Source organism: Dipodomys spectabilis, unplaced genomic scaffold, assembly GCF_019054845.1.
Source record: "Dipodomys spectabilis isolate Male_0828 unplaced genomic scaffold, ASM1905484v1 ptg000289l, whole genome shotgun sequence".
Taxonomy (NCBI): Eukaryota; Metazoa; Chordata; class Mammalia; order Rodentia; family Heteromyidae; genus Dipodomys; species Dipodomys spectabilis.
In genome coordinates, this window is record NW_024870966.1 from 1,547,715 (window position 1) to 1,573,681 (window position 25,967).

The following is a 25,967-nucleotide window of genomic DNA, read 5'->3' on the forward strand; positions in this document are numbered from 1 at the left end:
CTTCAAAAATATCTAGAACATTGATTATATTTATTTCCCTTTGCCAAGGATAATCATTACTCATAGTTAATACCAATGATCAACTTAAGCCATGATGTTTTCATATTTGTAGACTCCAGATTGATGAGATTTTAATCCATAATATTCCACAGAAGACACATTTTTGGGATACAAATTTCTATTCCTTTGCATCCAGAGATTACACTTCAAGTCCATTTAGTGGACTTTAACATAGAAATAAACCACACTGTTTCATGGCAAGCTAAAAAGTACATTTTATGTAATCAACGACAATAAGGAAAAAAAACCCACTTGTCATATAGTCTAGTCTTTATTGAAGACTTACTTCAACTGTGGTTTACAGCTTTGGCTTTAATTGGCCAGTCATTTTAGCCTCTCACTGCCAGCAGACATAAAAATCAAGTGGAAATGAGGTGGGGGGAAATACTAATAGAAAGATGATTCAAGCAAAGAAGAGGGCAGGCAGAAACACATTATTAAAATAAATTTCAAAGTAGCTAAGAAATCTCTGCTGTTTTTTTTTAGTGAACATGGGAAAAAGGCAACGATTCTTAGGTATAAACTGGATCAAGACAGCACTGACTTCAATTTGTGTTATGAAACAGTTTGGGTCTGTGCTAACTTGGTAGTCCTATTTTCTAAACAGGTTTCACGAGGATAAGTACCTTTGTATTTTATAATGGTTTACTATGAAATAACTGGAATTAACTGATCATGAACTCTTGTTCTTGCCCAAATTCAGATGGATTCATCGATCACATTTACTACAGCAATTATCTAGTCTGGATAATTTTGTTAAATCATAGAATATATAACTTGGAAAAATACAGCTGCATTCAGCTGGTATTTCCATAAGCCACTTCAAAATATATTGGCAAACAAACAAACAAACAAAAAAAAAAGGAGGCAAACTGAGAACTCAACAGGCTCTTACCAGTTATCACTAAGTCTTTAGTCCAAATTTCACAAATGTTCATGAAAAATTTAACTCAGGGGCACAGTACATAGTTTCTTAGGTCCTCTCATTAAAATATGAAGTAACTTTTCCAAAAACACATCTCCAAAGACAGTATGAACAAAATAAAGAGTATATTTAATAATAGGAGAGTGTAACACATAACTATTGTGGCTAAAACCAAGGTACCATATAAATTTTGGCTCAAAGAACCTTGTGAATTTTTATGCTGAATACATCTGGCTATATTTCTAAGTGGGGAAAAAAAAGGAAAACAATACTAAAACTATGTGGTCACCAATATATAAAACCATTATCTTGAAGGCTTAAAACAGACCATTGGTAGGTGCCAGGTACATCTTACCACTTAACTTACTGTAAACACTATTTTCTGTTTGGGAGTCCTGGCCAACATTTTGAATACATTTCCAAAACACTTGCATACCCCCTAACTGTCACAATTTAAATACATAGGATTTTATCTATTATACATTCCTGTTTTATAGAAATTTGAGGCAGATTTGATCCACACAGACTTAAAAATATCTTGGAAGCAAACCTCAATCTCTGCATCTTCCCAATTGATTCATTTACAAACTACACACATACAACAAACTCAAGCCTCCGTTCAGGCCTGTCATCCACTCACACTCCTCATGAGGAAGTCACAACTTTGTGTACTAGTTAAACTGAATATCCAATTATAAATTGGTACATCAAACTGTCTAAATAAGATGTTTTAGCAATCTGTTTAAAAAAATCCTGGGGCAAAATATATCTAATTTTTAAAAACACCCCAATATTTTTAAAAAACATTTGTGCTATACAACTTATAGGAACCTTGAAATTGTTTCACAAGGTTTTAATCAAGGTATTTACATACCAAATAATGTAAAGCAAAACAAACAAAAAAGACACCCCCCAAAACCCTAATTTCCAATTACATTTTAGAATGTACTAATGCATCAAAGATTTGTATGAAATTAAAATTTAAGGCTTTTTCTGTGTAATTTGTGTTATTTTAATTTACATAGCCAACCTTGAAAATGTCAGTCTTAAACATTCTTATCAATCCACTGCATTGATTGCAGTGGAATGTGTTAAGTGTTACTTCAAATTACATTGTTGCTACTTCTATGTTGAAGCATGCTCATTAAACACTGTAGTTATTCAATATTTACAATGTATAGCATTTAAACTTCATGTAAAAGCACAAGTATGACTGTCTTTGTATTAATACAAACACCATACTTGGAATTTCCCCACCCCCAATGAAATGTAATATACTACAGTTTTAATAATCAACACTTTCTGAAGTTTAAAAAATATGTCTTAATATGGACCATCAACATTTGCTCAAGAAACTTAAGACAACGCTGCTCCTTATTTAGGTTGCAAAATTTCAGTCTGTCTGGCTTCAGTTTCTTTAGGCATAGAGAAAGTAAATAATTCCTCCAGAGCGATTCCAAAATCATGCATTTCTTCTGAATATCACTTTTTTTCTGCTGACTTCAAATGTGGTCCACATCAGGGAAGGGGAGGGGAGGATCAGGATTCAGGATGAACTTAGGTAATTCCCAGTTTGTTTGTTTTTTTTCCACGATTCTCCCTTTTTTGCTCTTTTAAAAACACAGTGAATTAAAATACTGAACAGCAAGATAAAAATGTAATAGTATCTAAGAATCAAAATTACCCATTTCGCCTATTATATCAAAATTTGAAGTCAGAATTGTCTTTATTGACTTTATTTTAGTTTTTGTACACAAAGAAAAATCATGTTCATATCCATCATGAACAAAAACTTAAAAAGGCAGAACTAGAAGACATGTGTCCTTCACCAAAGCAAAGCTGTGCTAAAGGTTCCAAACATTTCAATTTTTAAAATAAATATTTTCATTTTCCGATGTCTACTTTCATGTCTTCAGAGTGTCACAGGAAATCGAAGCCTATCATGAATTACAATTTTGTTTAGAGTCCCAGCTCACTGTGTTTGGTAACTTGCCATGCCATATCCAGCTTGGTTAGGAGGAGGTATTACAGGGGGAGGAGCTTGTCCTTGGGGAGGCTGAGCACCAAATCCACCCATCCAAGCAGCAGACGGTGATTGACTTGGAAGGAAAAAAAAAAAAAGACAATTTTCAGTAAACATGGCTTAAAAAAAAAATCTAGATGTTCATATTAGACAAGTAAAAATCAACAAAAAAAATCAACAAATTATAACAATTAAAATGTAAACAATATGCATATAGACAATACATATTCAGACATTAATTGTAAAGCTCTGATAATATAATCACAATGTGCCACAAGTCTGAAAAGATCTGACTTAAAAAAAACGTAACAAGGGCTGGGAAGGTGGCTCGGTGGCTTGCCTTGCATGCATGAGGCTCTGGGTTCGATTCCTCAGCACCACAAAAGCAGAAAAAAAAAAAACCGGAAGTGGCGTTGTGGCTCAAGAGGTAGAGTGCTAGCCTTGAGCTGAAGGGCTGAAGGACAGTGCCCAGGCCCAGAGTTCAGGCCCCAAGACTGGACCAAACAACAACAAAAAAAGTAACAAGGGGTTGGGAAAGTGGCTCAGTGGTAGAGTGCTTGCCTTGCATGCATGAGGCCCTGGGTTTGATTCCTTAGCACCACATAAGCAGAAAAGGCCAGAAGTGGTGCTGTGGTTCAAGTGGTAGAACACTAGCCTTGAGCTGAAGAGTCGGGGGACAGCACCCAGGCCCAGAGTTCAGGCCCTATGACTGACCAAAAAAAAAAAAAAATGTCTAGACTGGCCTGGGGAGGGGGGGAGGATTACAAGTAGCCAACCTTGATTCTACCAGCTAATTACAGATATACCCAGTATTACCCTAACTATGCTTTTTCACCTAGGTAATGAGAATTTCCCAGCATAATTAAATTCATTTCATTTGTTTCTATAAATGTTTATAATCCAAATACTTCCATGTATATACTATAAACAGATCCTCCCTTTTTTCATTTCTTATGGCAGAAATCAATCTGTCTCTATTCAAACAACTTACTCTACTCCAAATCCTTGTTGATTCCATGGTTGCCCGTATACTCCATAAGGTGGAACTTGCCACCCATTTGCCATATATTGTCCATACTGTTGTGGGTTTCCGTAAACTTGGCTCCACTGGCCCCACTGACTGTAGTCGACCTAGGAAAAAACAAAGTACTATTTCAGGGAACTAGTAAGAAACACCGTATTTGAAGAAAGAGTGGGAGACAAGGAAGAGAAAAACTAAGTAAGCACCCTTATGTGAATAGGACTCTGTTATTTATCATTGTCTAAGTTTATTGGGGTGGTGACACCTGTGAAAAGAAAGTATTAAGATTCAGTTAATACCGCAAAATAATTTTGAAATAGCATTAATACAAGCAACTGAAAGTAGCTATATTCTTTATGTATACATATATATGTGTGTATATATATATATATCATATATATATATCATATATATATATATAATAGTTTCCAAAGCTCTTATATAGATAGGTAAGATGGAAACCTTAAAAAGTGCTAAGAAAAATTCAATTACCTGTTGAAAGTTTTTAGTCATATCAGGAGATTCTTTACCCCAATAGCATTTAACCACATGTCCTTCAATCGTAGTACCATTCACTGAAACAATGGCATGGGCTGCACTTTCATGAGTTGAAAACCTAAATGAAGAAAATATAGTAAGGTTTTTGTCTTTTCATTTTTTTAAAAAAACATGAGTAAATAATAAACCCATTAACTGACATCTTTTAATGTAGATTTTTCAAATTACATTAGGTGTGAAAAGTGCTATATTATAAAGTACTAAATTAGCAAACATACCATGGAAGAGTCAAACACAAAAGTGCAACGAATTATTAAATGTAAGAGCAGCAACAGGAGGATTACATGTGAACCACTACCTGACAAACGAATAGCCCTTCTCTGGAAAAACTCTTATTTCCATAATTTGTCCAAATGGTGAAAATGTCTGTCTCATAAGCTGATCTATAAACAAAATCATAAAAATACCTCATGAAAATTATATAAGTCATGAAATTCATAGAACAGTAAGGAGTCCCAAACAGAAGGTGATTAGGAAACCTAACACTATACCTGTTAGCCCAGAAGCGATTCCTCCACAGTACACAGTACAGTTTTTTGGACTTGACTGGTTTACTACATCTTCAAATCTCAACTGCTTAGTGTTATCTACATGCAGGAAGAAAATGAAAATGCAACTGTTTTACAGTGTTGTAAAACTATCTTTTGAGCTAGGGGTATATTACATTACACAGGGTTCAATACCAGCACAACATATACACAAACTATCTTTTTTTTTTGGGGTCCAGTCATGGGGCCTGAACTCTGAGCCTGGGTGTTGTCCCTCAGCTCTTCAGCTCAAGGCTAGTGCTCTACCACTTCAGCCACAGTGCCACTTCCGGCTTTTTTTTCTTTTTGCTTATGTGGTGCTGAGGAATCGAACCCAGGGCCTCATGCATGCAAGGCAAGTGCTCTACCACTGAGCCACATTCCCAGTCTACAAACTATCTTTTATTATTACATACTATTAACAAATGCCTTAAAAAAAGGGGGGGGGGGCTGGGTAGGTGGCTCAGTGGTAGAGCGCTTGCCTTGTATGCATGAGGTCCTGGGTTTACTTCTCTAGCACCACATAAGCAGAAAAAGGTGAAGTGGCGCTGTGGCTCCAGTGGTAGAGCACTCGCCTTGAGCTGAAGAGCTGAGAGACAGTGCCTAGGCCCAGAGTTCAGGTCTCATGACTGACATTAAAAAAAAAAAAAAAAAAAGCAGAGGCAAAAAAGAAATGTCTTTATAGCTGGGCGCTAGTGGCTCATGCCTGTAATCCTAGCTACTCAGGAGGCTGTTATCCAAGGATTACAGTTCAAAGCCAGAGTAGGCAGAAAAGTCCATGAGACTCTTATCTCCAATTCACTACCAGTAGACCAGAAGCAGAGCTGCGGCTCAAATGGTAGAGTGGCTAGCTTAAGCAAAGGAGCCCAGGGTCAGTGTCCAGGCCCTGAGTTACCAAAGAAAAAGAAATGTCTTGGTGGGATGAGAAGACATAATTTTAGTGCTTGATTTAGACAAGCTATGTGGACAAACTATAAATAAGTCAAGTGGTTCACAGCTTCAGAGGTATTTGTATTAAAAGCCTATTTACAGCTAGTGAAGAATTTATACTTTTAACATTCTTGCAGATAGCTTACTTTCTTGTGTACTTTTAGGTGCAGGTGGTTTACGTGTAGCCCAATTGGTTCTGATTTGCCGGCCACCCAGCCACTGACCTCCCATGTGCACAATTGCATTTTCTGCATCCTATGGAGGAAAGAAGAGAAAATAAGAGCAATTACTAACAAAATAGAGTGATATACAAGTCCTAGCATGATGAAACAGAAGGAAGTTAGCATAGCGGAAGCCAATAAATCTTATCAAAGTAACATTCTTAGAAAGTGAACTTGAGTGAATTGTAAAAGCTAGGAGTGAATCCAAATACTAAGAAAACATTTAAGTTCAAGTAAATGAAAATTCATGACATTCAAATATAACAACAAAAACAAAAAATCAAAATCACAATGCCAGTTACTAGTTACTAGCCCAAATTAAAGAAATACAAAAATCACAGAAGACAAGAAGTTTTCAAATTCTACTTGTATTTTTAGTTATAAATTATGAATATGCCATAAAATTAAGAATTTGTTTTAAGACAGAAGATGGATAAATTATGATTTAGAATATTTTTAAAGGCTAACAATAAAAAGTTTATTCAAATCAATGTGAACAGATAATCCAAACACAGAATATAACTAGTCTTTTATCTTACCATATCAATAAAATGTATGTAATTTAAGTTGCTGAAACTGGTTTTTTTTTTGTCGGTCGTGGGGCTTGAATTCTGGACCTGGGTGCTGTCCCTGAGCTCATCAGCTCAAAACTAGTGCGCTACCACTTGGGCCACACCAACACTCCCAGTTTTCTGACAGTTAACTGGACAATAGTCTCACAGACTATTTTCCTGCCCAGGTTGGCCTTGAACCATGATCCTCAGCTCTCAGCCTCCTGAGTAGCTAGGATTACAGGCCGTAGGCCACTGGCGCCTGGTGAAATTCTGATTTTCATGATGAAGACTGAAAAGAACTTGCCTCCCATTCATCTGTGCTTGATTTGGAATTCTATTTTTTTTTGGGGGGGGGGGTGGGGGGTGAGGGAGGGGTTAATTGAAAAGAGTCTCACATCTCACAGTCTTTCTTGCCCCAGCTTTAAACCCTAATCCTTAGATCTCAGCCTCCTGAGTAAACTAGGATTATGAAAGTGAGCCACCAACACCCACTGCACAAATGCAGTTTTAATATCTTCCTTTCTGTGTAACCACTATCCCTTCCTGGTTACTTATTTTCAATTTTATGAAAGAATGAATTATATTCCATTATTAATTTATACAATAAATTATTTGTAGTTAACATCCAAGCACATTTAAGTTTCAGTTATCTTTTTTTTGTCGGTCATGGAGCCTGAACTCTGGGCCTGGGCGCTGTCCCTCGGCTCTTCAGCTCAAGGCTAGCGCTCTACCACTTGAGTCACAGCGCCACTTCCGGCTTTTTGCTTATGTGGTGCTGAGGAATCAGGGCCTCAGGCATGCACGGCAAGCGCTCTCCACTGAGCCACCTTCTCAGCCCCACTTCAGGCTTTTTTTCTGCTCATGTGGTGCTTAGATTCTAACCCAGGGTCTCAAGCATGTGAGGCAAGCACTCTACTACTGAGTCACCTTCCCAGCCCCAGTTTCAGTTATCTTAATACAAACTAAATGAATTAAGCTTAGAGTTAAAAATCTGAACTGGAAAGAACGTACCAGTTTGTTATAAAAAGATACAAAACCATAGCCTTTGGATTTTCCAGTTGCCATGTCTTTAACTACCCGAGCATCCCTGTGAAAAGAAGCACAGCTAAATGAGGGAAGTAAGAGTCATCCTCAAAATAAAAACTAAAAGGAACCACACACACTGTATTGTGAGCATTTTTTAAAATAAAATTCCAGTTAGCCCTAATTAACTACTGCCATTCCTGAACTCTCCCTAATGCTTCTTTACCTGTTAGAAAAAAGCAGTAGGACAAAAACATGTAATAAACATGCAACCTAATCAAACAGCCTGAGCTTTCTAAACTAAATGCTCAAATTTGAAGATTAATAGGAACAATAGTTTCCTTTTCTAATATTCTATTTACTAGTGTCCTCTAAGATTTACTGATTCTATAAATTACTGTAACAATGCTAACTACTTTACCATGCAATATCTAAATAGTTAAATGTCTTCTGCCTAGTGATACAAAATATATAAAATATTAAAAAATTGAAAAAGAGGAAAAAATAGGAATTAAAAAGGCATACATGGCCTGTTAACAGATTTCTTTATTTTTCTTGGTCAATTCTCTACCATCATTTTGGAGTTTGGGCAGCTGTAAATTTTGAAAAATTGACATTTTCAGAAATTTAAGAAAGGAGAATAAAAAACTAACAACAATGCTAAGCACACCAGTACGAAAACAACAAATTTACACAGAAATTTTAGTGAGTAAGTTAAAATGATTGGAAATATAGAACTCCACTGAATATAGAATGTTAAAATGTAAATACTAAAGTATGTATATATAAATAATGTATAATAAGAATAAATAGAAATGAGAAAAAAAATCTACAACTGAGTTCCAGTGTGCACAGTTCCTTGCAGTTAGCCTTCAAGATCCTGTCCATTCTTATGAGCAATTCTGCAAAATAACCAGAATGCTATTACTTTTAATTGTGACTTGGACTTTAGAAAACTGCAGGTCTCAGGTATAAATAAAGATAAAAAAACAGCAACCTGTATTATTTTATACTAATTTTAAAACAGCACTACTTACCACATTAAGATTAAAAAGCAAAGCAAATATCAAAATAGAAAATTTAGAATTACTTCTTTGAGATAAATCTATAGAACAACAAATTATACAGAGAAAAAGTTGTTGTTCTTAATTATAACATTTCTGTAAAGTAGTACTAAAGTGATTAATTTAAATCTATAGAAAATATACAATATGAACTGATTTTAATCACACAGATTATCAAACTTGTAACCATTTTTAACTTTTTGATATATTTTGATCAAGTTAATAAAATTTGAGGATAAATACTTTACTAAACAAACATTTGCCTCTCACTAGCAAATCGAATGTTACCACAAAAATTAAATTAATCTCACATTTAAGATTCAGACACAAAATATCTTAATACTGTAATAGTACTACTTTTAACTTACAGCTAAAATATCAGAACACATTTGTCATTATTCTAAGCATGAACATATCCAATTTAAACACAATGTATCCAAAGATTTACCTCCTTTCCCCCACTTATAAATTTTAAAAAGCTTAATACACAGTTTAAGTCACATTTACTTTTTATTAGCCCATTATTCTTTAACCACCAAGTTTTGAAAACATTTGACAAAAGAATTAGACGTAAGTTTTATCATCCAAACATTTTTTTCAAATATAAGAGAATCATTTAAAACTTATAAACATTATTATACACAGGATTTTATAAAAACAAGACCCCAGAACATTGAAATGACATTAACATTTGTAACCACATCTACTCAAAAAGAAAATAAACCAAAAATAGAAAACCAAAACTAAAAGGAAAACACACTACTTAGAGAAAGAAAACCTTAATTCCAATACAAGTTAATCATATACAATTCTGCCTATCCACTATTTAGTCTATTACTGCTTATGATACTTACGATATTTTACCAAAGGGGGCAAATGCTGATTTGATATCTTCTGTTGTAATTTCTGGACTCAAATCCCCAACAAACACATGGAAGTGATCTGAAATCAAAGCATTTGGTAATCAAATACTTAAAAAAAAAAAAAAAAGTTATGAAACCTTTTGAAGGTAGTATTAAAGGAGGGGGGAAAATCCTAGTTAAGCTGCCAGGAAATGCTGCCAAGATAATTTCAGAATCTCCCACAGTAAAATGCAGCAGGAGTACTTACTGGAAGTATCTTTTTTCTGGCTACTTGGTGTTGTTGCCCAGTTTACTTTGACCTCCTAAAAATAAAGATTATATTTAACACAATTATTAGGCATGTCATTATGAATTGTAACACTTACCACTTAATAAATCATTTATCAAGCTGGATTACTTTTGTAACAGCACTAGGCTGGATAAAATAAAGCCATCACTCAGCAGGTGAATGTCTGTTTAAAAACTTGCTAAGGAAGAACACAAAACTAATTTAACATGCAAATATATGCACTCATAAGGTGGCACCATCCTACTGTCTTACCTTTCCCAAAATTTTTCTCCCATTCATAGCAGCTAATGCAGCAGCTGCATCTCTGTGTTCATAAAATTCCACAAAGCAATATGGGTCATTGCTTGTATGCTGCAAAACAGAAAATCCAACAGAAGAGTTGACCCTTCTGCTATCGGGTTGCTGAGAAGAAAATCCAGGAAAAAACATTACTGATAGCTAGGAATGTACAAGGTGCATAAGTTTATGAAAGCCTAACACTTAAAAAAAAAAAAAAAGACAAAGCCAAAGCTGACTTTGCAGCTCAGAACATTGTAGAATTATGAGTATGAGTATTAAAATATGTATTCTGGTGTTCAACATAAAATAGCAACTTACATACTAAGCAAAACCCTGAACTCAAATTTGAATAAGGTCCACTTCTTACCACTATTCCTCCAATTTTTTTTTTTTGGTACTGGGACTTGAACTCAAGGCATTACACTCTTGCTTATTTTTGCTTAAGTCTAGCACTTTACCACTTGAATTACATCTCCACTTCTGACTTTTTGCTGGTTAATTGCAGGTAAGAGTTTCTTAGATTTGTCTACCTAGTTCCAAATCTTGTTCCTCAGACCTCAGCCTTCTGAGTAGGTAAGATTACAGTTGTGAGCCACCCAAGAGGGCCCACATTACTTTTTACTCCTGATCCAAATTAGGATTCCTGCTATAAGTACTTTGCATTGCTAACTCTTTTTTGGATAAGGAAAGAATGAGAATAAAAATAGAAAAATTTGGCATTTATAACTAGTAAAATGAATTCCCTATCTTTCAAAATTGTCTAATTGAGAATAGTAGAGTACATGCCTGTAAATGCTAACACTCAGGAGGATTCAAAGATTGGTGAGAGTTAAGGCTAGCTTAGGCTACATAGCAAAACCCTGCCTCAAAAAACAAGACAAACAAATAGGCACTAGAGTTTTGATAGACTTTGATTTTGGTCTTTCCAAAGTCCAGAAAATACACTAGCGATCTAGAACAGAATTTCTGAAAATGAGTCTCAGGGCTGGAGTGTAGCTCAGTGGTAGAAGCACTTACCTAACATAAACTAGGCCCTGGGTTTGATCCTCAGAACATTAAATAAACAAAAGAAAAATCTAGGACAAACCCACAATTTAATATCACAAAAACACCAATAACTCAAAAGTACAGGGGGCTGGGAATGTGGCTTAGTGGTAGAGGGCTTGCCTAGCATGATGAAGTCTCAGTAGCACATAAACCCGAAAAGGCTGAAAGCAGCAATGTGGCTCAAATGGTAAAGTGCTAACCTTGAACAAAAGAAGCTCAGGACAGAACCCAGGCCCCTAGTTCAAGCCCCAGGACTGGCCAAGAAAAAAAAAAAAGAAAATTATATTAGGCTGGACACTGGTGACTCATGCTACTCAGTAGGCTGAGATCTGAGGATTGCAGTTTAAAACCAGCCCAAGGGCAGAAAAGTCCCCATAAAACTCTTACCTCCAATTAACCACTCAAAAACCAGAAGTGGCACTGTGGCTCAAAGAGCTCAAGAACAATACCCAGGCCCTGAGTTCAAGCCTCACAACTGACAAAAAACAAAGTATATTAAAGATATACTTTATTAAATATATGCTTTGTAGTTGGCAAGTACATATAAGGAATGCCATCTAACAACCAAAATAAAAATGGATTTTTATAAAAACTGGGACCTGTATTGGCTAACTGTACAAATATATTTTTATTTATTTTTTTGGGGGGGGGTCCGATCATGGGGCCTGAACTCTGGGCCTGGGCGCTGTCCCTCAGCTCTTCAGCTCAAGGCTAGTGCTCTACCACTTGAGCCACATCGCCACTTCCGGCTTTTTTTTTCTTTTTGCTTATGTGGTGCTGAGGAATCGAACCCAGGGCCTTATGCATGCAAGGCAAACGTTCTACCACTGAGCCACCTTCCCAGCCAAATACATTTTTATTTAAGACTAAAAACAATCAGTATTTAATGTAAAGTGCCCTTAAAGAGTAGTATTTAAGATCTGGGGAATTTTAAATGGATTCCTAAGGGATAAAAAGAAAAATCAGATAAAATAAAGATCTTTTCAACAACCACTGTTTTTCCTTCCAGAAAAGTTTTAGTCATATAACAATAGTAACAAGGCAACCAGAAACATTTCCTTGAGAAAAAGAAGTGGGGTCATTTGCACTGACAAGAAAACCATGGGTTCACATACAAATCCTACTGTCAAAGCCATGTAAACACTGTTCCTAAGGGGTAGAGAAAGAAAATCAGGGGAAAAGATTCCAAATGAGAACATACATTTAAGTTCCTCTCATGAAATTAACATTCACCAGAAACAGTCATTGAAGAAATGATTTAAAAGAAAAAGCTCAGCTGGACATTGGTGGCTCATACCTGTAATGCTATCTAATTCAGAAGGCTGAGATCTGAGGATGGTGATTTGAAGCTAGCCTGAGCAGGAACGTTTGTCTGTGAGAATATTTTTTCTGGTCCTGGGGCTTAAACTCTGGACTTGGGTGCTGTCCCTGAGCTTCTGCTTAAGGACAGTGCTGTACCACTTGTGCAGCTTCCAGCTTTTCCTGGGTGGTTTACTGAAGGTAAGAGTCACTTGGCCTTTTCTGCCTGGGCTGGAACCTTGATCCTCAGATGTCAGCCTTCTGAGTAGCTAGGATTCAGGTGTGAACCACCAGCCTAGGCACCTGTGAGATTCTTATCCTAATTAGCTACTAAAACAACAACAACAAAGCCAGAAGTAGAGCTATGACTCAAGCTATGACTCAAGTGGTAGAATGCTAGCTTTCAGCAGAAAAACTCAGGGACAGTGCCCAAACCTTGAGTTCAAACCCCAGGACAGCACACACACACAATGGTAAAAAGCTCAAGTTGGGCTGCTTCATATTTTATCTTACTCCTTTTTCTCTAAGTGTCTCTAAGAGAAACATTGATAATTATTTTTAAACTACAGAAGTTCAAAGGCAGAGCTACAAAAAGCCCGAGACTTTATCATACTATCAGTAGGGCAGATGCCATTTAATGTATGTATGTATGTGTGTGTATGTGTGCATATGTATGTTTCCTTATCCATAGGGAATGTGTTTTGACCTGGTGGATATCCGAAACTTAGCATAGTACCAAACCCTATAGATACCATGTATTTTCCATCTTAACTAAGCACTTTAACTCATACAGTGGCCAGTATGTATTAAGTCCAACAGCAAAACTAACAAATTTTTTACTTTCATAATTTAACAGGACATGGGGCTGGGAAGGTGGCTCAGTGGTAGAGTGCTTGCCTTGCATGCATGAGGCCCTGGGTTCAATTCCTCAGCACCACATAAGCAGAAAAAGCCCAAAGTGGGGCTGACGCTCAAGTGGTAAGAACACAAGCCTTCAGCTGAAGAGCTGGAAGACAGCGCCCAGGCCCAGAATTCAGGCCCCAGGACCGACCAAAAAAATAAAAATAAAATAAAATAATAATAATTTAACAGGACTGTCATTTTTACTGTGGAAGCTTAACACGTGATTATCTTTGCTTATTGAGATTTTTCACCTTTTCACATAAAGGAACCATCTTGGCATTCCCAATTGCCAAGGTCACTGCTCTTGCACTCTGGGGTCATTCTATCAAGTTAGATATGGTTAACTGGAACATTAGTCAATCTGATTAGAGAGGAATGCTAAGTGACTAACAGGTGGCTAAGCATCTACAGCATGAATATACTTAGCAAAAGAATGATTCATGCCCAAGCTAGGGCAGCAAGAGATTAATCCACTACTCACAACTGTGTGTAATTTTCAAGTTCTGGATAGTTTTTCTGGATTTTTTTTTTTGGTCAGTCCTGGGCTTGAACCACTGTCCCTTCAGCTCTTCAGCTCAAGGCTAGTGCTCTACCACTTGACTCACAGCGCCACTTCTGGTTTTCTGGTGGTTTATTGAAGGTTATAGTCTCACGTACCTTCCTGCCCGGGCTGGCTTTGAACCACAATCCTCAGATCTCAGCCTCCTGAGTAGCTAGGATTATAGGCGTAAGCCACAGGTGCCCAGCTTCTGGAATTTTCTAATTAACATTTTTGAACAGATTGGCTGAAACCAGGTAAAGGAGAACCACTCTACACACATACTGTTAAATATCTGTATTACATAGAACTGTATCTTCACATCACTCTGTGTTTCACCTAAGATATCCACTGATTTTTAAGTCAAACATCAATTCAACTGCCAGAGAAAAGAAGTTTAATGTTTTCTTTAGAAATCCAGAAAATAGAATATGTATTATATTACACAAAAAAAGCTAGAACTTGAAGAAACATCTAATGTAATAAAACCATAAAACAGGATTTTTTCATATATCAAAATAAGTGAAAAGAAATATCTAGACACTACATATTCTGTACTAAAATTCATGTCCTTCCAAGTTTCCCAGTTAAACCACCACCAGGCAAAACTCCAAAGTTCAACCAGGTCCTTACCTTAAATAAGTTGTTGTCACCAATTTTTGTTGAATGACATAAATGTCAAGACAGAAAAACATAAGATTTTGTAACTATTTACAAATTCTAGGAATTACAGACTATCAATTGTAAAAAGTCATTCACTCCTCAAATGTCTGTGTAAACCAGACATTTAAGAAAACTATTACTAAAACAAGTATTTATCACATTGTTATTAAATGTTTCTAAGGATTCAAACATGTTCTCATATTTATTCCTAAACCAACTTCTATGAGATTCCAAACCAACAATGCCACCAAAACTGTTGATTCTTTTCTGTTTCTATTGATTTTCAGTAAAAATTCAAAACAGTGGTCCATCCTCCTTTAAACTCTTTATCATACTCTTGGTTTTCCTGTTTTCTCACTGGAAGATCTTTCTCCTTAATTATTATTATTTTGTTGGTCATAAGGCTTGAATTCTGGGCCTGGGTGCTGTCCCTGAGCTCTTCAGCTCAAGGCAAATGCTTTACCACTTGAGTCATAGTGCCATTTCTGGTTTTCTGATAGTTAACTGGAGATGAGTCTCACAGACTTTCCTCTCCGGGCTGGCTTTGAACCATGAGCCTCAGATCTCAGTGTCCTGAGTAGCTAGGATTACAGGCTTGAGCCACTGGTACCCAGCCTCAAGTTAATTCTGCCTGGAATTCTAGATGCTATGCTGTTCCAGGACAAGGACTAAGACCTCAGTCCCTCTTCTCTGGCATCATTCTAAATGAGCTCATGTCTCAATGCTGCAAATACCACTGCAAGCTTTAGCTTTGGGCTCTGCAGAGTTCTAAACTAGCTTATCCAATAGCCTAAGCTTAATGTGCATTTAGTTATCAAGTATACATCTTAAATTTGACAATGCCAAGACAACTCTTGATTCTCATCTCTTCCCATCCATCCTGTGTTCCTTTCAGTCACCTCATTTTAGTTAGTATTACCATCTACACAATTGCATTAACAAATCTTTCCTGATTTCCTTCCCTTATTTCCCACAGCCAATACAGTCATTGATTCTACCTCCAAAATGCACTCCAAATTTACCTAGCTCTACTTGTTAACCAAATGTCTAAAGAATCCACTAGCTCTTACCTAGAGTATTGCAGAAAACCAGTTAGCTTGTCTCCTCCTGTTTTTACTTCCTAGTCAGTCCTTCTCCACACAAAGTCTTAAAAATGCAAATCTGAGTACCTCACTCTCCTGTTTAAACCTCTCTAATGGTCTGCCACTTCATCTTAAAATTTGTTATAATATATACTGCTCTAAGATGCTAAATCCCATCTATCTTGTTGGGCCTGTTTCCTACCACTTACCCTCGATCATTAAACCAGCAAACCCTGGGGTCTTTGGCTCCATAAACACAACAAGCTCAGAAATCAAGGCCTTTGTATTTTCTCCACCCATCGCCAAGTCCTTTTTAATTCATGCCTCAGCTCAGAAGCAACACTTCCCTCACTATTTAGCCTATGTTAGCACCAATCCTTCAATCCTCATCTTCAAACTCTATTCTCTTTATAGCTCTTACCCCTATTTGTTTGGGGACCTTATTTGTCTGGCTCTCTATTACATCCTCAGTGTCTTGAAGATAACCTAGTTGTGCAAAGTAAGTTTTGATTAATGAAAGATGCATGAATAAATGGCCAAAGCTAGGAATAAAAAGGGTAATATATATCAGACAGAATGAAGACTGTCATTAGCTAGAACGATCAATAGGTAAGTAACAGGTTTTCCCATTTCAGGATAAAACAGGAACACAGCTGCTGGCACTTTCCAAACACTCTTGCCTCATTTCCTGGCATCTCTTATCACTAATCCCATTTTGAACTCCGACCATTCTAACCCTAGTTCTTTAGCAGAAAACAGACTTCTTTTCCCATTACCTTCACATACACTCCTGTTGTCCAGTCTACCAACCTTAACCAACATTTCTTCTCTCTACCTAGAATCCCTTCTTCCCTCGATTCCTTTCTAGCAAGTTTCTATCATTATCCTTTTGAGTTTCAGCCTCTGCACTGGTTCCTACAAGAAGCTTCCTGGACTTAAGACCATATGCCTCCAAGTGACATATGATTCTATATCCTAACTGCCTGCTAACTTCTAAGTCTCTCTACTGATAAGGCCTAGGAACTTTTTTATTACTGCTGTATCCCTAACACTTACTACAGTATCTGGTACACACAGTCAAAAATTGTGTTGGATGATAGCTGGACGCTGGTGACTCACGACTGTAATCCTAGCTACACAGGAGGCTGAGATCTGAGAATCAGGGTTCAAAGCCAGCCCGGGCAGGAAAGACTGTGAGACTCCTATCTCCAATAAACCACTAAAAAAACGGAAGTGGCTCTGTAGCTCAAGTGGTAGAGCGCTCACCTTGAGCTGAAGAGCTGAGGGACAGCGCCCAGGCCCAAAGTTCAAGCCCCATGACCGAAAAAAAAAAAAAAAGGACTATCCTAAAGACGCACAAGACATATTCTGCTTCACTATGCCCATAAGCCTTATGTTGTTTTTTACATGCATACCAAGTCCTAAACTTTTAAAACGTATAGAGGAATTAATATTCTTATTAATGGTATGAAATACCAATGTTTTCACAGTTCTTAGAAGAGCTATGTACAAGAAGTATCACCTGAAGATATAATACCATGAAGAATAACCAAATAAAACTCTACTCTAGGGCTAGTTTATCAGCCAAATTGAAGTAAATCAACACAACTCTCTCTCCAACAGAATAGCTTGAGGCATAAAATAAAAGTTGAAAATTATGCTAATCAGCCCAAATATCTCAAAATGGTAAACATCATGTGAATAGACAGCACTGGGAACTGGGAAGATCTTACCTCTGTTATCATTTTACAGCTTTTACAGGGTCCAATTTGACTGAACAATTGAAGAATAAGGACTTCCGTTACATCCCTGGAGAGGTTACCTACGTATCTAAACAAGAAAAAAAAATTATCAGCAACTTTTCTTAGCCATAGCTTTAATAGTATCTTTTAATTCATTATCTTCTATAGCATCTTATCAAAATTCCTCCAAATAAAGCTAATCTTATAAAGATTAACCCTTATTTGGGAAAACAAAAGTTGTTCATACACCACTAAAATACTATTTCAAAGGCATTTTAGAGAACAAATCAGTATGACCTTGATGCCCCAAAGGTATATTATCTTATACCCCTTATAGCATGTTCTTATTACAGTGATTAAAAATTCAAGCAAGTCTTACTTTAAAATAATTTTAACACAGAAATTTGATAAATTCTGATACACTAAAACACCTCACCATAAGAGGATATTAGACACTAGACGTTAGTGGGTTTGTCCTAGGATTCCCAACCAAAGTAATTACATAAGCAAAGAACAGAATCAGAGTAAAGCTGCAACAAAACATACAGAAGGTGGTGGGTTTTATTTTTATTGGCAATAGTATGCCTTCTTTTTTTAGGTGAACAGAGCAAAATAATAAAATTTCCTAATTAAAAATGCATTAGAATGAATAAACTATACCTTTACATAGAATTTTTAAAAGCAAATATGAAGATTTCTTTAGAAATTTAGAAAAAAGGGGCTGGGAAGGTGGCTCTGTGGTAGAGTGCTTGCCTTGCATGCCTGAGGCCCTGGGTTCGATTCCTCAGCACCACATAAGCAAAAAGAAAAAAGCTGGAAGTGGCGTTGTGGCTCAAGTGGTAGAGCACTAGCCTTGAGCTGAAGAGCTGAGGGACCAGTGCCCAGGCCAAGAGTTCAGGCCCCACGACTGGACCCCCCAATAAAAGCAATTTAGAAAAAATTAGGACAATTCCAAATATATTTCTGACTATGAATATTTAAAGCCGTAGGATTTTTTCCTCCTAATTACAAATCATGTGTGTATGTGTACATTCTATATTATAAGAAGTTTAAAGAAAGAAATATCATTGTCACTGTCAAGAGCTGACCCCTTTGGTTTGTATTATACCATGGACTTAATTTTTCTCAACAAACTGAGAAACTTTTAAGCTATTGTGGTACTTAACAATAATTCCTCAAACTTGTATCTGTCATGAACACCTCATAAACCAAAGAATACTTGTAAAATTTAACACAGTTTCTTCTGGAAAGTAAAAGGACCTACGTTTTATTTTTCTAACCATAATAAATAACATCTGGAAACAGACTAAAAAAGGTCTTGCAACATAGTTGCCACATTAGATACATTAACTGTTTTAAGATGGAGCATGCTGAAAGAGAAAGACTGAGATAAGTTAAAAACCCAAAGGACAATTTCATAGTAGGAGGTAAGGATGAGCAGCGATTTTCCAGTTTAGTTAGGAATTTCACTGTAATGGTTATAACTACTTTAGGATATATATTCTAAAGTTGAAATACAAAAGTCCAATGTTATCAAAACTGAAGATTAAATTAGTTGACAAACTGGTTTAGGTCTTGCCATCTTTTCCTTACATTTAAGTTGAGCTGGCCCATACATGTCAATGAAAAGTCATATAGGATTATGAGCTAGCCATAGCTAACAGCTTCGCTCTTTTTAACTTGTAGGTTTGTGTGCCTGTATCCCCAACTTATCTAAAAGGAAAATGAACAGATGATCTCGATATCCTAAATATTGTGCTCATCCAACCTAAAAAGCTAGTAATTAATTCAGAGAGAAAAGAAGACTGGATAAGACTTTTACCTGCTGAAAACTAGCTAGTAACAAAAGTAGAATTATTATGTTAATATAAAAGTTTAAATGGTTTACACTCCTTAAACATTGATCTGTTCAAGAAAAACTGCATGGCATTAATTAGCTTCCATATCTAACAGTCACAAAAGAAGAGGTTGCTATTTAATAGTAAGGATTCACATTTCAAGTCAACTTATTTTCAATCAGTTAAAGATCCTGAAGAATTTCCAGGGGCACTACCTTCACATGTACTATCTATCTGCATTTCTAGCACTGATGTCAAATAAGTTGTTTAGAATGTCATGATATACTTAAGCTCTTCCACAACATATACAACATCTTAGCTTACTGGGATGCAAAAGATACAATATACTATATAATTTCACCTCAATTTTATCCACATTTTAAATTGCCCTTTATTTAGTTGTTTGTTTGTTTTGTTTTGTCAGGCCTGAACTCTGGGCCTGGGCACTGTCCCTCAGATCTTCAGCTCAAGGCTTGTGCTCTACCACTTGAGGCACAGTGCCACTTCCAGCTTTTTCTATTTACATGGTGCTGAAGAATCGAACCCAGGGCCTCATGCATGCAAGGCAAGCCATCTACCACTAAGCCACCATCCCAGCCTGCTTTTAGTTTAGTTTTGGCCAGTCCTAGGGTTGAACTCTGGGCTTCAGCACTGTCCCTGAGCTTTTGTGCTCAAGGCTAACATTACCACTTGAGCCACAGCTCCACTTCTGGGCAGAAATGTCTGGGCTGTCTTCTAACTGCAATCCTCAAATCTCAGCCTTCTGAATAGCTAGGATTACAGAGATGAGCCACTGGCACCCAGTTAGATTGCCCTTTCTTTTACTCATAGTTCTGTAATTCATGTATTTAAGTATGTCTTCATGCATCATAGTAGAGCACATTTTGTAGCTTTAAAAATAATGTACTATGCTGCTTATCATAAGACAATCTGGCTGAAAATAGATACCAAAAAAAAAACATTTAAGACAAAGTTTATATTTGATCTAGTAAGCAACATTATTTGGTAGTTTTATCTAAAATAGATTTTTCCTTTTCCATATGAGTCTCTATACTTCAATTTCTTTCTGCTGTGGTTATGAAGTAGTCAACATATTCTAAAGTTTCATGATTTTAAATATATAATTTCTACCTGAGGAGCATATACAAAATAACAGAAAACGACAAATGACTTGAGGTTTTATATTGAGAGGTCAATTCAAAGGAGAAAACACGTAGAAAACTCCAAAATGATTTTTAACTAAAGGGAAAAAAATAAAGAAAGGCATACCTTACAGTCTGTCTTCTAAGAACAGGAACTGTAGGAACTGAAGCATTAAAAACTGAAAATGATACCTTTATCCCTAACATCAGGGTTAAAATCCAATTTGCAACTAGACTCTTGGCAGTTACACAGTAGGCAGAAGTTCACATTGCTAAACTACTTCCTATGTCCAACTGGGCAGAATTTTTGAGTTAAGAACATCATGCCTTGCAGAAAACTAATGACAGCTTTTGCACATTGAATGTGCTCTCACTCTAAAAAGGGTAGCCCTATGAAAGTTGAATTACAGTACTTTTACACAAAACACTATGGCTAAATTTCCACAAAGCTAACATTTTTGCTTTTGTTCTTGACAAGTTCCTAGACAAGAGGAGATTTTTTGCAATAATATTCCTTAATATTAAGCCCTTCTAAAGAATTGTTTGATTTGTCAGTATTTGGTTTTAGGAAGGAGGTATGGTGAAAAGTGCAAGTAATACAACTAAACTGAGCATCTATAGGGATATGACACACACATTTCAAAGAAAGAGAACATGATTAAATTGCATGAGAGACTTGATTATAGCCACAATATAACCAAATCCATAGTATAGCTAGTCAATTTTATAATGAGATTTTACACTATTTTATTCTGCTTTGTTCTTACATGTTCAGATTATACTCTAAATCATTGGTTTATTTCTTCCTTTTGATTAGCAGGAAGAACAAATAGCCTTAAAGGATGGCATTGCATAACATAACTTATTACCCAAGAATCCCAATTCCTACTGATTTTGGTGTATCAAATTGATGAAAAAAAAAAAAAAAAACTTCAATAGAACACTAGTATAATTAGTGCCATACTGTAGATTCAGATATACCATGGATCAAATCACTGCACTACAAAGACACACAAAACACAAGCCTGAAATGTGTGTCCTACAAGGCCGAGCCACTCCAAACATCAGCATGATCTCATTTGTTTTGTTTTAAGATCACAAGTTACCCACTACATAAAATACAAAATACCCCAAAACAAATGTCAAATGAAAATGAAGAACATCAGAAAACAGACCTTTACAGCAACTGTATGACAAATAAAACTTTAGTCTCAATATAAAAGCAATTCTATACCACTTTAAATACCATCAAATAAATTAGTAATACTATAGGTAATGAATATTTAAAGACCTACCTAGGCTATAAACACCATATTGTTTTCTGAAGATAGAACCATATGTCTTAGCTTGTGTGTGTCTGCGGGAAAAAAACCTCACTAGTAACACACAGGCATTTTAAAGAAACAGGTTAAGATAAGCTTTAAGAGTACATTCTTTTAAAGCATACTATCCACTTGAAAACCTAGTCCATAGATCACAATGCAAAATATAGGCTCTCTATGAACAAAATAAAATCTCTAAAATTATGTTCAAAATTTTCATCCCATTATTTGGATCTTAAAAAAGGCCATTTGAGAAGAAACACGTAAAATATATACCCTTAAAAACCACTATGCATTATTTTTTATTATAATCTCAATTGTGAAACATTTACTTTTATCTCAAGGTTTTATATTAAAAAGTTTTAAAAACTACATAAAAGTCAACAAACTTCATCAGATATGACAATGTCTGCCTATAATTTAAGTCACTCAGGATTTTTTTTTAAAGGACTTAATTTAGTGAAAGAAGTATAATCATTGTTAAATAGTTACTGAGTACCTCTTATGATCCAGGCAGTGAACTAAGTGCTGGAGGGGTAAAACCTAGGAAGATGTAGCAGTCTTTGTCTAAAAAAAACAAGCAAACAAACAAAAAAACCCTTCCCATGGAGAACAGTATAAGACAGTTCCAGAAGGAAAAATGGAAGACAGAATAGTAAACATGTACTGACATACAGGAATAACAGCTTATGTTGTTTATTTACTCATCTATATATGCATCATATTTTTAGACAACAGTAAATACAAACAACTCAAGTATTTTAAAGAAAAGAGGCTGGAGAAGAGAGGGATAAAATAACAATGAATGAGCTCATTAGCCTACTGAAAGATCTCAGAGATGAAGACAAGCAGGATGTAAAGAGTTACAGGAAAAGATACTAAAAAAGCATATTACTTAGCAGGACAAAACCAGTAATTCCTCTTCAAAGGAACAAATAGATACAGTTAATGAGACATGTGCCAGGAGAATTTACCAATTATTCAGTAGCTATTATGATGCAATGATGACATCTCAGACACTTTAGATAGAATGTAATTGTTACCTTAAATACACGCTTAGCTAGGCCCTAAATCTAACTTTTCCCAAATACTTCCATCCAAGTACATATTACTATAGCAGAATGTCAAGTTTTGGCTTAACAAATTTTGAAGGACAAATTTCAAATTTGTCTCCATTCCCTCTTTTCTGGGAAGAGACGGCAGAAATGAAAGGCAACATGAAAGGTCCAAGCAAGCTTTTCATAGATGAGCTTTTTGGCCTCAAACTCCCAAAACAGGATGGTGAATACTTTAAGATGCTGAGAAACAAAAAAGAAAGAGCACAAGTCTGAAAAGACAAAAATCAAAATCAAGTTCTGAATATAGATAGCTATCTTCTTTACTAAGCACACTATCTCTGAGAGAACTGAAGCTCTGAAAAGCTAGTTAACACTTCCCGAGGGCCCATCCACCTTTTTCTACCTATTCCTCAAAAAGTACTTTCCCCATCAAATAACCCAGCCAAGTGAACTCTGATCTTATCAATACTGGCAGAGGCAAAAGAAACAGCAGTGATCTGACTCCCTGTATTCCAGACAAGAGTAGTGGGCCTCCAGACGCTGGGGAAAGCCAAAGGCGTTCAACTTAAACACTTTATTTGAAAAAGTACTCTGGCTTCTAAAAAGGATGCTAGAAAAAGAGAAGTGTCAAACTACTTGGGGGGGGGGGGGGAGAGGAAAGCATGCAAGTGCTGACTCATCACTCTTACATTAGGAAACTCGATTTAGGCGGTTGGAAGATGAAATTCATTCATTAGATTGGGCTTCAGGTAAAACGCAACAGCAAGACTGCAGAAACTCCCCAAGAGACACACATCAAATAGCGGATGGAGACAGCATTGTATCCACCTCCGATGGCCTCGACGCACAGACAGATTGAGAAGCGGCAACACCAACAGAGCGAAAGGAGTTTTAACAACTGGTTGTCAGTGTGGCGTAGCGAGCGCTCAAAGTAAACTTCGTAATCCAAGAAGGGAGAGATGCGCCGGCATCCCTTTGGCACTTCAAAAGTAGCGGGCGCTGGGCGGGTGTTTCTGACAGCGTGGGCGGGGGCACGTGGGGGCAGAAAGAGAGAAGGGGCTCCGGCGGCTGAACAGAATCCCGCCTTCTCCGGAGAAGAGCCGAGAGAGACTGAAGCTGAGGACAGGGAGGGCGTGAGGGCTGATTCCTCCGGGTCCGCAGGAGATGCAAAGGTGGTCCCACCACCCCCAGCAGGCCCCGTCCCCGAGGGGTCCGGCAGCTCCGGGCCCAGGGCCGGGCCCCCGGAGCCAAGGGGAGCAGGAGCTCGCCCGGGCCTGACAGCTTCAGCCATGCAGAGACCCAGCCCAGGAAGGGTGCGCCAAGGAGGGTGAGAGAGAAAGGGGTCGAGCCAAGCCCCGGACCCCAGGAAGTGACTGCGTTTGGGGGAAGGGAAGGCTTCTTCCTTCCCGAGGAGCAGCGGACAGAGGAGGAATGCTCGCTGCGTCCGCGCCACCGCGGCCGAGGAGCCGCCGAGAGTCCCGGCTCGGCCCCGGTCTCCAGCGCCCGCCCTCCGCGTCCCGCGGTGCCCGGGCCTCTCGGCGCCTGGCACCCCCGGTCTCGGGTACTCACAGAGTCCGGGGCTGTCCGTCGTCTTCCATCATGGTGGGTGCGACGGAGCGATCCCGGGACAAGGGGGAGGGCAGGGCTGGGGAGGGGAGGGGGCGGGGAAGAAGGGGAGGGGGGCTCCGGGCGCCGGCTGGGGACAGAGGAGAAGGTACCGAACCCTGCTCTCGGGCTCTCTCCCCCCAGCCCGCTCCGGACACTGCGCTCCAACCAGGAGGAGCTGGAGGAGGAGGAGGATGAACAAAATGGCCGCCGCCACCAGCCAGGCAGGAAACGGGGCAGGGCGCAGGCGCGGCCCGCCAGGTCACCGCTCAGGCCAGCAGCGACGGCCTGGCTGGGGAGAGCCGAGGGGGCAGAGAGCCGGGCCGCGGGGGGAACCCTGCGCCGGGTCGCGACGGGCCACGTCGTCGCTGTGGGCCTGCTGACCGGCCGAGGCCCAGCCAGCTCCAGAAGAGGTCCGACAGAAAGACAGACGCCGTGAAGCGAAGTCCCTGGGAACTGTGGTCCAGGGAAGGAGCGAGGGAAGCACTTCTTCTCCAGGGGCCTTCTGGGAACTGTAGTCCGAAGAAGGGACTTCTGGGTATTGTAGTCTTACGTGAGGCTGTGCGGCGAACAGGAAGTCGGTGTGTCGGGAAGGAAGGAGGGAGGAATAAAAGCGACGTTAACAGGCCGGCGCGCAAAGTGGAGAAGGCGCTGTCCGGGAAGTAAACTACAAGTCCCAGAGTGCCTCGCGCCGGGGGTTGTCTCAGGACCGCTTCAGGCATACTGAGGCTCTTCTGTTGGCGCAGCGTGTGCTTCTGCTCCGCCTCCGTCTGGCCGGAGAGCGGTTTCTTCAACTGCGGCTCCGGCTGTGCGCCGGCTCCGCGTGGTGTTCCCGGCCCGCAGGCCTGGCTGGTGCGCCGGCTCCGCGTGGTGTCCCGCCCGGCAAGCCTTGCCGGCTCCTCTGTTGGTCCGACTGCTGGCCCGTGGTCAGCAACCGCCGCCTCACGCGACGGGCTGGAGAGAGGCTAGCCCCTCACGCCGGAGGGACGGGGCGGGCCTTGTGCTCCCCGGAGCCCAGGCACGTCTTTGGGGCGCGTTTTCCTGCAAATAGGTATTTCTAGCCTTGGTCTCGTGCTGGTAAATTGGTTTATCCGTGATCTCATCGGATTCGGGGGTGACTTTGTCCTGGGCTGAGACGTGGCGAAGTGGTGAGGCACCTGCCTGGCAAGCACAGAGGTCCCGAGTTCAAATCCTGGCACCGAAACGCCTTCATTCTTGCAATGAGGATAAAAAGAGGTAACGCATAGGTGGTGTTTTGACATCAAGTTATGTGAGGCAGACCAAAGATGTGGGAAGCCACGTTCAAACTATCAGCGAGGCGCACTTGCCAGGCTTGCGCTGGCCTTGGGAAGCTAGCCGTGGAGGGACTGGGACCGGAAACACCAGCTCTC

The 25,967-nt window shown here is 38.6% G+C and overlaps 1 protein-coding gene across 6 annotated transcripts; it reads right to left on the bottom strand.

Moving 5' to 3' along the window:
* Nucleotides 1–318: 318 nt before the first annotated feature.
* Tial1 (TIA1 cytotoxic granule associated RNA binding protein like 1) lies at nt 319–25,092 on the bottom strand. Of its 6 annotated transcripts, XM_042701303.1 has the most exons (14): nt 24,541–25,028; nt 22,413–22,480; nt 21,887–21,948; nt 17,603–17,699; nt 10,311–10,460; nt 10,017–10,071; nt 9,761–9,848; nt 7,831–7,906; nt 6,191–6,299; nt 5,079–5,174; nt 4,886–4,970; nt 4,522–4,645; nt 4,000–4,139; nt 319–3,084 (listed from the first exon to the last, which is right to left on the bottom strand). In XM_042701303.1, the coding sequence occupies exons 4-14, from the start codon at nt 17,612–17,614 to the stop codon at nt 2,958–2,960; spliced, it is 1,062 nt and encodes a 353-aa protein (XP_042557237.1). In that variant the 5' UTR covers nt 17,615–17,699; nt 21,887–21,948; nt 22,413–22,480; nt 24,541–25,028; the 3' UTR covers nt 319–2,957. The 6 variants fall into 6 exon arrangements, with proteins under 6 accessions (XP_042557237.1, XP_042557238.1, XP_042557236.1 ...); XM_042701304.1 differs by lacking the exon at nt 22,413–22,480; XM_042701302.1 differs by lacking the exons at nt 21,887–21,948; nt 22,413–22,480 and having other exon boundaries at nt 10,311–10,409; nt 24,541–25,092.
* Nucleotides 25,093–25,967: the final 875 nt, after the last annotated feature.

Bases quoted from the DNA above. Each gene is read 5' to 3' on its own strand.
- Tial1 (XM_042701301.1), bottom strand. From the start codon at position 24,572: ATGATGGAAGACGACGGACAGCCCCGGACTCT. The intron at 4,971-5,078 runs GTATAGTGTTAG...TTTTGTTTATAG, and splicing joins AATCGCTTCTGGGCTAACAG to ATCAGCTTATGAGACAGACA. The intron at 4,646-4,885 runs GTAGTGGTTCAC...TTCTTCATTTAG, and splicing joins AAGGGCTATTCGTTTGTCAG to GTTTTCAACTCATGAAAGTG.